At 30.2% G+C, this 13,314-nt stretch overlaps 2 protein-coding genes across 2 annotated transcripts; both read left to right on the plus strand.

Annotated features, from left to right (window-relative positions):
• Nucleotides 1-339: 339 nt before the first annotated feature.
• LOC120087591 (60S ribosomal protein L12-3) lies at nt 340-1,597 on the plus strand. Its single transcript, XM_039044410.1, has 2 exons — nt 340-963; nt 1,258-1,597. The coding sequence occupies exon 1, from the start codon at nt 423-425 to the stop codon at nt 921-923; it is 501 nt and encodes a 166-aa protein (XP_038900338.1). The 5' UTR covers nt 340-422; the 3' UTR covers nt 924-963; nt 1,258-1,597.
• A 6,137-nt stretch (nt 1,598-7,734) lies between these two features.
• On the plus strand, nt 7,735-9,191 carry LOC120088578 (aquaporin PIP2-7-like). Its single transcript, XM_039045974.1, has 3 exons — nt 7,735-8,403; nt 8,489-8,629; nt 8,712-9,191. The coding sequence occupies exons 1-3, from the start codon at nt 7,801-7,803 to the stop codon at nt 8,823-8,825; spliced, it is 858 nt and encodes a 285-aa protein (XP_038901902.1). The 5' UTR covers nt 7,735-7,800; the 3' UTR covers nt 8,826-9,191.
• Nucleotides 9,192-13,314: the final 4,123 nt, after the last annotated feature.

Here is a 13,314-nt window from a genome sequence, read left to right on the forward strand (position 1 = left end):
CATGTAGTTGAAATTGTAAAAAAAACAAAATAAAGAATGTTTTACAATGGTGGTTGAATTTACACTCATACTAAGTTGATGGTTCTTACATGATTTGCTAAGGTGACAAATCTTTCATAAGATTGGATCTTAGGCCCCGCTTATATGTAAATAAATAGGCCCAACAAATTATTAAATTGGGCTTGGGCCCATTTAAAGCTAGACATCTTCGGTTTTTCGGGCTCCGTTGCTGAAGAAGTCTTTGGAACGAGAAGCCCAATAATAAATTATAATTGGGCTTGGCCCATAAGAAATTAGAAGTGAAATGACAATAACGCCCCCCGTTCTTTTTCACAAATGGCGGTCGTTGTTTAGGGGGACGAATACGGAACCCTAGTTGTAAAATCTTGCCGCCTTCTTCCATTTCTCTACCTACAACAACAATGCCGCCGAAGTTCGATCCCTCGCAGGTCGTCGACGTCTTCGTCAGAGTCACCGGAGGTGAGGTCGGAGCGGCGAGTTCACTTGCTCCGAAGATCGGACCTCTCGGTCTCTCCCCGAAGAAAATCGGTGAAGACATTGCCAAAGAAACAGCAAAAGAATGGAAAGGCCTCCGAGTAACAGTCAAGCTGACGGTCCAGAATCGTCAAGCGAAGGTATCGGTGGTGCCTTCGGCGGCGGCGCTCGTCATCAAAGCTTTGAAAGAGCCGGAACGTGACCGGAAGAAGACAAAGAATATTAAGCACAACGGGAACATTTCGTTGGACGATGTGATCGAGATTGCGAAGATCATGCGGCCGAGATCAATGGCGAAAGATCTGTCAGGTTCAGTGAAGGAGATATTGGGAACTTGTGTGTCGGTTGGGTGTACTGTTGATGGAAAGGATCCGAAGGACCTGCAGCAAGAGATTGGTGATGGTGATGTTGAAATCCCTCAGGATTAAGGAGCTTATATTCATCGGATTCGGATCGCTCCCAATCCAAGTGAGATTTTATTTTTTTTCTCTTCTGTTGCTAATTTTGTTCAGTTTTGCGACATAAGAGATTAGGAAATTAGAGTCTACGGGGGATGTTTTCTTATGTTTATCAAATTAGGATCAAAACGGAAAATGTTGATTGAGAGAATACAAATAAGTTATAGCGTTTGATTGCTGACACTCAGTTCCTCGACTGAGTATTAGTAGTGAAGCCATTTTGACTGAGGCGAGTTGCTAAATTCCAATCAATCGCCTTCATTTAGATTTTTGTTTAATTGTTTTGGTACTACTCCATTGGCAGTAATGGATCAAAATAATCAGTTGGGGACGAATGAAGACGGTGGGTACTCACTCCAATGAATGGGTTAGCTTAGAGCCTAGAATCAGATTCTGGGCTACGTTTTTTCCTTATTGAAGGAATTTGGGTTCTGTTTGGATTGGTCATATCATATCAAGAATCTTGGGTCTGCCTGATGGATGATCCAAAACGGTAAAGGACTCTTTTGCTGACATCAAATCCAGGCTGAAATTACCAAAATAAAATGTAGTATCGTACTCGCTTATCTCACTCTTTCTTATTTCACTCGTCTCGCTCTCTCTTCTTTTTTCACTCACAAATCACTATGTCTCTTGTTCTAGTTTGTCTTGCTCTCGCTCTCTTTATTTCCTCACTCAAAAATCACTGTTCTCTTTCTTCTCTTGCTCATCGGAGTTGATTGCATCTGAGTTACAAAGACAAAGAAGAAGTTGGGTAAGAAGAAGATGACATCAGAGGAAAATTTCACTCATAGGAGAAAAAGAGCAAAGAGAAAAAAGAAGGCAATAGGCATCTAACATTTTTTTTCAGAAAAATGAATCATTTGTCATTTTGGACTTTTAAAATGGATCCTTTGAGCAATTAACCCAAGAATCTTCTTGGATAATCACTATTATTTTAAAAAAAACTCATGAATGCTAATAGGCTGATTTCAGTGCTTAGTTGAGAGGTATAATTGTTTTCTTGAATACTTTATTTATATACTATATTATCTTTCTTTTTTTTAGCCTTAGTTTTTTATTTTAAAAATATGTATTTTATCCTCCTAAAATTTTGGGAGTTTATATCAATTTAAAACTTTTGTAAGTGTGTCAACTTATTCATTACTTTCTCTTTGAACAAAAGGTGTATGAAATTTTTATTTTCTCGATTATAAGAGAATTAATTTTTAGACCCTTAAATAAGTCTTGCATACAAGAATGGTTTTACCAATTATTTTGCATAATATTTTAATTTAGAGGGTGTTCATTGAAATGCTCATGGAAGTTTAATATTTAATTCGATACCATTATTAATCTAGAATATGGATGATATAATCTGTAAAGTTTAAGTGGGAAAGAATGAAATTTTTGGTTTTTTGTTTGTTTGGTTTTGTTTTTCTGGGAAGTGATTGTATAATGGATGTTAGTATCAGAATGGATAAAATATATAGAAACAGTACTATGAAAAGCTAATCCATTAGCGAGGTTGATTGAACAAACCAAAAATGTTTGGTTCCCTTCTGATTTCTGAAAACAACTTTTTCTTTCTTTCTTTGTTTCTTTTTTTATTTTTTTTAATTCAAAATTACATATTACAATATTTTTGAACCATGGGAAAAGTTAAAATTTCGTATTTAGTAACCCTTATTTTTGTAAGATGAAAATAATGTCTATCCATGGAAATAAGAGAAAATAATTGTTATTTTGACAAAGAAAAAAAAATTAAATACAGTTAATTTTCCCCCCCTAAAACGTGAATTTTAGTGTAGGTATAAAGCTTTTATGGGTAATTTAGTAATTTAGTATTTTCTATAATATTACATTGCCTTATACATATATGCACCATAATAACATGTCAACTAAAAGGTCCAAGATTAAAATCTTTCAAACTTTGAATGGTTGAACTAAAACAACATATCAAAGATATTTGATCTATGTAATAACATAAAAATTAAATTGATCTATGTGATAACACATAAAAATCTTCAATACGAGTTAACTATAAAGTTATTCTTGTTTTATTTTTCATAGCGATGCATCATACTTTCAATAATAATTTAAACAGATAAATAAAGTTTATTTTTAATAATATTTGAACACAAAAATTGAATCGAGATAATTTGAATTTGAGATTTTTTTTTTTTGTCAATGTTATAATATCTTGACCATTTAAACTAAACACATATTGACATATACATAGTATACAAAAATAAAACGAGAAGGTGTGAAATATGTATGGTGTGACATATTGTAATTTTATTTCTTTCATTGAAGTGCGATGATTTTAATTATATATAGTTGTGACTTTTCGATTATATATATAAAAGTCAAAATAATTGTGTTAGGCTATATGGCGAGGCTGGGATAAGAATTTGGAATTTGGTTCAGAAAATTATAGTAAATTTACCCCAACCGACCATATATGTCACACTCAATTTCGTCTATTTTTACCACTCAATATTAGAATTCAAAATGTATTTTGCATTTGACACGTTGCACTTTCTAAACCACAACTTTATTCTCTTGCATGAAGCCAAACCCACAGTCCTTTTAAGAAAATAATAATAATAATAATAATAATAAAGGTTCAAAATATTGATTTTAATTTTGTGGATAAGATTGTTTTAATTTGTGGAATTTCTTGAGTGGGCGGCTACCATGGTCCATTTTCTGAAATAAACAATTTCAACATTGTTTTATTTTAAACTAAAGTCGGTTTGTATGATTGAATTTCCCCATCATTTGAAGCTTTATGAATTTGTTTTCTCATATTTCAAGTAATTTTTAAGATTTTTCTATCATGAGTTAGTTGGAAAGGAACTTCAAAGTTACAAAAAAAAAAAAAACAAATTAATTAATTAATTAAAAATAAATTTATGTGGTGTCTATTAGGAGCACAATTATTTAAAATTAAATTGACTTTTTAACAAAAATTTACACAAAACCATCCCTTTACAAAAATAGTTTATATTCAATTATAGTGTTTCTTTTAGTCGATATGTTTTTTTTAAGACAGTTTGCTCTAAAAAGTTATCAAGACATTTTAACTTTCAATCTTAATTAAGCAATAGATTTACTAGTTTATAGATTGTAACTTGGAAAATTTGAATTTTAGTTTAACTTTAGATAAATTAAAATTTGAGTTGTTTACAAATATAGTAAAATGAACCAACTTATTTACAAATATAGTAAAATGTCACTGTCCATCACTATCTATCAATGTTCATCACTGATAGATAGTGACATTGTGTTATATTTGAAATATTTCAAACAATTTTTTCATTTAAAATAATTACTCTTAAAATTTTGGAAATTATGAAAAATTAATTTTTGATTCTAAAATTTATAATTGAATTTCAAAACCAATTCATAAAAGAACCTTTTTTAAATGTTTAAAGTTAAAAGTAATAAAATATCAATACTACTCATTTGCATGTTTCAAGTTTAAATTAATTTTCCTAATTAATATATAATATAACTAAGAAAAATATTTAAATAATTTATCTAGATTGTGAGCAAAGTACTCTCTTATTTTATTTAAAACAACGAAGACTTCTAGTTTTTGTTGCTCTAGATGCTCAAATTTTGTATTTTAATTATATTATATCATTTCACATTAAAACGTGGATATTTTATTTACGTAAATTGTTGTCTAGGCTTTAATTTCTTTATAATATTTTCATTATCGTTAACATGGAAAAAGAAAAAGAAAAAAAAAACTATTTATAAAAAATTAGCAAATTTGAAATAGGGTAGAGTAATGGTTGGACTAAATGATTGGTTCCTAAAAACATAACAATTAAATATTAATATGGAAAATTGGAAATTAGGTGCACATCCAGATAAGTTTCTCTGGCTAATCGTCACCTAACAATAATTTACGATTATCTTTTCCGGTATATTAATTAAATTTATATTTGCTGTCATTTTTTTTAATTAAGAAAATAAAGACAAGAAACCTTGAATACCAAATTGGGTAGGGCTAGAAAATAATAAGCACTTTTTTTTTTTTTTTTTTTTTTTTTTTTTTTTTTTTTTTTTAAGAATAGTGTGTTTATTAATGGTAATTTGATTTCAATGTGCAAAACAAGGGTATGTGTGGAAAATTGTACTTATTTATAAACAGAATATAATTAAATTTGTTTAAATTGATTTTAATACAATACAACATGTTTTTATGGTATTCGAGTCATTTCAATAATTAAATGTTATAAAAGGAATAAAGAAATTATGCATATATCAAATCGATTAATTATTGACAGTGATATCTCATTTGTTTTTCATAAGTCAAAATTTAATTAGTCATATATAAATGCGCAGTAATTTAATTTTTACCATTAGTAAATGTTTATCAGTCACGTTAAAATTTTGAAGGGTAATTTTGTTGTTATAACAATCATTGCATAGCAAGTTTTCATGGTAGATAAAAATAAATAAATAAATAAATAAAAACACTATTTATTTTACCCATCGACAATTAATTAAGACATATAACAATCTCAATTAGTTAATTCTATTTTGTTTTATATTTACAGTTAATTTTATTGTATAACTTATAGCGTACTAGTTTAGTCTATTGTTAATTAAAAATAATAATAAATAAATAGTCAAGTATACATATGTTTAGTATCTATTTTTCTCCCTAGAATTGATGTTGACCCATCAGGTATTATGTTTTATAAAAGCCTAAAAAAAAGTCTTCTAAAAAAACTATTATGATTTATTTTTCTTTTATTGGCTAATTTTAATATTTGCTACTAAAGTTGCAAATAGATAGAATTTAAAGTGATTTTTTTATAATAATTTCGAGGGGGAAGATTGAATCTTTAACCTCTAAAATATTAGAGAACTAAACTCGCTTCAACGCAAAATGGTATTTTTTAATCTAAAATAAAAAAACAACCCAACATTAAAAAACTACAAATAATATTAATTAGCTTTTACATATAACTAGCCCATGCACATGAAATTTATATTCTTTCTTTTAGTACATAGAAAAAGGTCAAAAGACATTCTAATAATGAAATAGCATTTTACATTGTTTTATATTTATTAAAGTTTAAATGGCAAAGATATAATTCTTCACTCAAACATATTTTTATCAATAAATTGAAATATTTTATATTTATATTCTAAATCACATCCATATACAAAAAAATACACCATTTTATCATATAATCACTTCAATCCGAATAGTTGTAATAAGGCAAATGACATAACTGTCCTTTTAAACATATTCCAATGTTAAATTATGATATTTATCTTATAAAAAAGATCATAATAATTCATATAAACATCACTTCAAATGTAGTTATTTTGACTAAAATAGTTCAAACAAATGATAAAATAAAAATTATTAAAAGATGTAAGGATAAAAATAAGAATGTATAAGGACAGATCAAACGAGGATAACATATGTCAATAAATTATCACTATATTTAATATTAAAAAAAAAACCAAAAGAACATATTTAAGGAAAAAAAAAGAACATATTTAAAAAGTAGAGGGGTTTTTGTTTGTATGTTTGTTTTGTGTTGATATTTTAAAGTTCTTATTCGTTAACGTGGGGGTTGGGGATAGAGTAAATTCACCAATTTGCCCAAATTGATTAAGACAATGCGTAAAACAGCAAATGCCCGTTGGATTGGTTTTTGTACGATACCTAAATAACCGTTTATTTACAACACTTCATTTCTTCTAGCTCTTCCATTCTTTACTATTCATTCCATTTTTTTTCCTAATTAACTTGACGCATAAGGTTAAAATTGCAACAAGTTTTAAAGTTTAGTGTTAAATTATAATATTTGAAGTGCACTTTAATGAAATTGAAAATTGATAATTTAAATCGATACAACTTCACAAGGTTAAAATTAAAATTGACAAGTTTTTCAAACGAAAACGATAGAATTCGTTGACTAATAATTTAAATACTCCTTTAGTCTTTGTATTTTTAATTTTGGTTTATTTTGACCATTGTGCTAATGTATTCTTAACTTAGGTTCAATTTGAACTTGTAATTTCAAAATGTTCATTTAGCATTTAAATTTTCAACTTTTTTTTTTGGCACTTATAAATTTTAAAACGCGATCATTTTGACTCCAATTAAAAATGAGATAAAAATGTAAATTAATTGATAAAAATTGTCCCTTTTTTTAAAAAAAAATCTAAAAAAGAATAATAATTAGGTACAATTTACTAATTCTCTTTTTTTTTTTTTACACGGTAAAAATAAAATAAAAATAATTCAATCTCTTTTAAACAAAATTGAGCACATGACCCATTTGTTTTGTGATTTTTTTTCTTTAAAAAGTAGAGAAAACAAAATGAATAAAATCTTAAAAGTACAGTAACAAAAAAAAAAGGTATTTGAATAGACAATAACGAACGGTAAAACGTTAATAGTAAAAGAAAAAAAAAAAATAGAAAGAAAAAGGCCGTGGGGGGGGGGGGGGGGGGGGGGGGGGGGGGGGGGGGGGGGGGGGGGGGGGGGGGGGGGGGGGGGGGGGACCAATTTGCCAAAAAATTTCTCAAACAAAAACAAAACACAAAAACACCATCGAGAGCCGTTGGAGGCGGAAAAGTGGGTCCCAATGCAAGCGAAATCAAGCTCATTGGGCGGTCCATAATTAATCCCAATTCTAATTACATTATCATCATACATTATACATTAAATTAAATTAAATCAAAATTAACACTCAAAATTCATCTCCTTCCTTCTGGTACTTTCTTCCCTTCTCCTTAAATACCCTTTTCCCCCTTCTTCTTCCTCATCACTACCACTTTCCCACTTCCATTTCTCTTCCCAAAAGCTCCAAATCAATCAAAAATGGGGAAAGACGTTGAAGTTGCAGAGCAAGGCGAATTCCAAAGCAAAGACTACCAAGACCCACCCCCCGCCCCTCTAATCGACCCTGAAGAACTCACCAAATGGTCCCTTTACAGAGCCGCCATCGCTGAGTTCATCGCCACTCTTCTCTTTCTCTACGTCACCGTTCTGACCGTCATCGGTTACTCCCACCAGAGCGACCCTTCCGTTTCTTCCGACCCCTGTAACGGTGTCGGCATCCTCGGCATCGCCTGGGCTTTCGGTGGTATGATCTTCATCCTCGTTTACTGCACTGCCGGTATCTCCGGTGGCCACATTAACCCCGCTGTCACTTTCGGTCTCTTCTTGGCTCGTAAGGTTTCTTTGGTTCGGGCTCTGTTATACATAATTGCTCAGTGCGCCGGCGCTATTTGCGGCTGTGGCTTGGTTAAAGCCTTCCAATCTGCTTATTATGTTAGATATAACGGCGGTGCTAATATGCTTAATGTTGGGTACAACAAAGGCACTGGATTAGGCGCTGAAATTATTGGAACTTTTGTTCTTGTTTACACTGTTTTCTCTGCTACTGATCCCAAGAGAAACGCCAGAGATTCCCATGTTCCCGTATGTACCCACCCACATAACCATTTTCTTTTTTATTTTTCTTCTTAAATTAACTTATTAACTGTTTCTTTGTCGTAATTAAAAGGTTTTGGCTCCACTCCCAATTGGGTTTGCTGTGTTCATGGTTCATTTGGCTACAATCCCCATCACTGGAACTGGAATTAACCCTGCAAGAAGCTTTGGAGCTGCTGTAATATTCAACAAAGAGAAAGCCTGGGATGACCAAGTAATTAACTAATCAATTGACTAATTGATCAATTTCGTTTTCTGTTTTAGTTTATTAATGGAGTTTTTGTTGTGTTGTACAGTGGATTTTCTGGGTTGGGCCATTTATTGGAGCTGCAATTGCTGCAATTTACCATCAGTATGTGCTCAGAGCTGGAGCTATTAAAGCTCTTGGATCTTTCAGGAGCAACGCTTGAAAAATCCTTATGGAAATATAATTTAATTGGTTTCTCTCAGAAGACAAGATTGTGTTTTGTTTTTTTTGTTTTGGGTTTTGTTCTTTTTCCTTCTCAATAGACTTTTGATGGTGGAATTTGGAACTCAATTGTTGCTGCTCTGTTCTCGTCCGCTTTCGTCCGTCATCAAAATTGAGTTCTACAAGAAGTTTAATTATTGGCCCTGGAAATTGTACATATTTCCATCTCTCCCCCCCTATAAAAACGAAAAAAAAAAAAAAAAATGGGGCGCATTCTCATCTTATGTCTGTTGTTGATGTATTTTCTTTTGTGTTTCATCCTTATCCTTTGTTTTTCTTAATAAAAGAATCTCCTTTATTATGTTCATTTACTCTCTTTCTTACTTACAATTATCTCTATTTAAATGGTAATGTATTGATTATTTATTAATTTTGAGCTAAGAGGGTTACTTAAAATTAAAGTAGTGAAACTGACAGCACATAGATTATAATAGATGGAAATTTGTGGTGGATGTGATATCTTGAATTTCGCAAAGTTGGTTCTGGAATTCTTATCCAATAGAGTGGTTGCAAATGTACAAGAATAATAATAAAAAAAATAAATAATAAAAAAAAAACCCAAAAATGTTTGGTCATTACAGCTTGAGAAAATTGCTTTAATTTTCCCAAAAGCTTGTTTATGGTACATTAATTATATCAATTAATCTTATCTCGACACTTTATTTTTTTTGTATGGTTCTGCATCATCATTTCGTTTTAGTAGGTGAGGTCTAGCTGTTATATGTATATTGTTTATAATTTTCTTTTGAAGGGAAGAATTATTGATGTTGGACTTTGAGCATAACAAGAGATAAAAGAAATAAAGAGATTTTTGAAATAATGTGATGTTGAATTTGTTTTGGTTTTGTTTGGCTTCTTTTTTCTTATATTTAAGGGCCAATCGAGAATATTCGTTTTGTGTTAGGTTAGTAAAGACAATGATAAAATCGACAAATTTTAATTTTGATTAACTAATATAGTGGCTGAGTTACCTTTTATAGGACCCTCTCAACTAGCTTTTAAGTTTTATTTTGCCACACTACCATGGATGGATAAAGTCAAATTCCCAAGATGATGATTATATTATCATTTTGAAAATCATTTTAATATTCTTTGTTTCCTTTTTCTTTCGAGTATTTATTAATATATACTTGTTTTCTGTAGAATTCTCTTTAATCATTATTATTTTAAAAGAGAAAATATGTTTGTTCTATAGACAAAAATTGAGAGGGAATTTATAAAATTAGTACCCATGTTCCACCGTAACGCTTAACAAATGTGTGTCATGCTAAATTGCTAATTTCGACTTTTTATTATGCCTCTTTATAGGCTTATTTCAAAGGTGTGAGAGTTTTAATCAAACTTTTGAACCACTTCTCTTTGTCTATGAAGTGGGAGACTATATATACATGCAAGATCAAGAAAATTCTTCATAGCCTTTTATTATTATCTTTTTTTGGAAATATATATTTTTTAATCTCTAATTTTGATTTATTCAATTAGTTCAAGATGGTTCAAAAGTTAGTGGCACTAAGCTATCATGCACTGTACGACTAAACACCTTTTAAATCAAAATTCGGGTTAGAAGTGACATATGCGTCCATCGCTCAATTGCCGACTATTAATAGAGGCCTTTTAGCCTCCAAAATTTTAAGTTTAGGCCATTTTAGTCTCTAAGTTTCAAAATATTGCATTTCACAATGTAAGATTTAAAATTTTGTTTCAGTTCGGTCTCTTGTTTTGAGATTCACATTTATAGTCTTAATTTTTCACTAAATACTCACTTTTTGTCTTTAGTAGTTATATCTAATAGTTAATTTAAAAGAATCATAATTAATTATCACTATTAAAATTTAAGTTCATAATTATTTTAAATTAATTAAGTGACATTAACGCTGATGAGTATATATTTTGTTAAAAAGAAGAGGTTAAACGTGTAAATCTTGAAACTTAGATATCAAATTGAAACAAAATTCAAATATAAAATTATAACATTTTGCAACTTAGAAACTAAACTGCAATATAACTTAAAACTTAAAAATTACAAAGTTGATTGGATGACCCTCAGTTGGATAACCCACTCCATATTCGTGGTTCCAAATCTAATAGTGATATTTACAACTATTTATAACCTATAATTAACTATAATAATACAATATGAAACCCCACTTTGTTACCATGTTTATTATTTTCTATTAATCCTCTCTCTTTGTTTTGTTACAATATTACCATTTCCTACTCAGATTAAAACAGTTTATATCTAAACACGGATTATAATAAGTAATTTATATCTCAAACGCCTTATAAGTATAATATTTTGAAATTAGAGATGAAATATAAAACTAGACCTGAACTTTAAGAACAAAAACTAGTTTTTTTGTTTCCCTCATCTTTTTTACTTTACGTTATAAAATTCATAGAGATGCATTAAAAGAGATGGGGAGTTTCTAGATTTACATGTGGATATAAAGTTACGTGGAAAGTGTTTGGATGTCCAACCTCATCCTTCATCATATAATAAAATAAAAAGAAAAAGATATAGATATAAGATAGGTAAGCCTAAGCCAAAGAAAAATCCAAAGCCACAACATTAAAGGAAGGGCTAGTGCCCTCCAAATTTGCAAGATGCCCTAAAGATTCACGTGGATGGGACATTGCTAGGTCACTCCTCAATGGTCCATTGGCATCGACTGTTCTTGCCAGCTCAACTGTGGGGTCCTTGTTTTTGCCAGCTCAACTCTGGGCCCCCTCTTGTCTTATTCATCATCAAATGAGATATTCCACCCCCTTTCCTTTTAGGAATGTTGGTCTTCCCATTTCTCATACTTCTTTCTTTGCTACAATATTTTTTACCCCTCTCATCAACCTTTCATCTTTTCTTTTTTAGAAATTAAGTGTAGGAATACGATTTCTATCTATTTATATTACATTTTTATGTTGTGTTATTCACTCTTTACTTATTACAAATGATTTTTAGGTAAAAGGGTAGAAATTATACAATGAAGAAGAGGAATCGACTACGTCATGAAAACAATATTTGGACCGAGGATGAGGTCGAGACCGACTCTCTCTATTTGGTAAATGGAGCATACTACGACCTATTTGGACATTGAGAAGAGGATAGTTTGAGTCAAAAGTACAAATTAACTACCTTGATCTTGGCCTCGGCCAAGGATGAGGTTGGAGTCGAGCCTCCAAATTTGATGATTTGGCCATGCTAATTAAATGCATGCCTTAGCCCATTTGCTTGAGAATTAACCTAATATGACTCAAAATCTCTAAGATTGATACCCTAGGTCAAAATTTGACTATAAAAATGTCAATATGACTTCAAAAGAAGTAAGCTCATTCTAATACTCATTTATACATGCTATACGGTTATACTTAGGGTGTTCAAATAACCCGACAACCCAATCCAAAATGTAAGGGTTGGGTTAATTTTGTTCTTGGATTGGTTTGAGTTGTGGGTTGGCTAAAAAAAAATTGGGCTGAATTTTATTCTTTTAAACTTGTTATGATATTTGTCTTTATTTAAATTTTACAATAAATATCATAAATATTTGTTATTTAGCATTTTAATTTTATGAGATCTTAATTATTAGTCACGTGTTGTATATAAATTTACATATTTTTCATTAAAAATAAAAAATAAATTATAACCCGACAACCCTAACCCAACCCAACACGAATTTTAAGAGTTGGGTTAGGCTAGGTTGAAAACTTTATTTGGGTAATTTGGATTGCCAATCAAATCAACTCAAATTTTCAAGTTGGTTCAAAAAAATACCCTCAACCCACACATGTACACACCAATCGAAGCCTGTGTGATAAGCAATGTGCATATCTTAACATCTTACAGAACACATTCTTCTCCAAATTACAAATTTGTTGTTGTTGTTACGTGAAGGTCGTGTGTGTTTTCTCTTATCCAAATTTTGACATCAACATTCTTAAAACTTGTTTTTGTTTATAACGTATAGCTAGAAGTTCAAGTGTTTCTTTAAAAGATGCGAAAGCTATAATTGAAACAAAACAAGCATAAATTTCAAAAATAGAAAACTAAAAATGAAATTGTTACCAAACATGACATTAGTAATTGTAAAATTGATTATAGAAAAAAAAAATACCATCTTGGTCCTTGTATTTTTAATTTTAGTCCTTTTTTTCGATTTGTAAGGTGAAAGAATTAAACTTATGATCTAATTGAAATTTATAGTATAAGCTTTATGTCAATTAAGTCATGCTCATTAACATCAATTTCATTTTGGTTATTGTACCTAGTCTTCACATATTTTTCATAAAGCTTAACATTAACCTAGCTACACGTGTAGTTTTAATGTTAACTTGTTTAAAAAATATTCAGTCTCTATTAATTTTTTTAATGAATCTTAGAAATATGTTTTCCTACATATTTTCTCAAAGGATCAAAATGATATTTTAATAAAAATTAT

The sequence above is a fragment of the Benincasa hispida genome, chromosome 10 (assembly GCF_009727055.1).
Source record: "Benincasa hispida cultivar B227 chromosome 10, ASM972705v1, whole genome shotgun sequence".
Classification (NCBI taxonomy): Eukaryota; Viridiplantae; Streptophyta; class Magnoliopsida; order Cucurbitales; family Cucurbitaceae; genus Benincasa; species Benincasa hispida.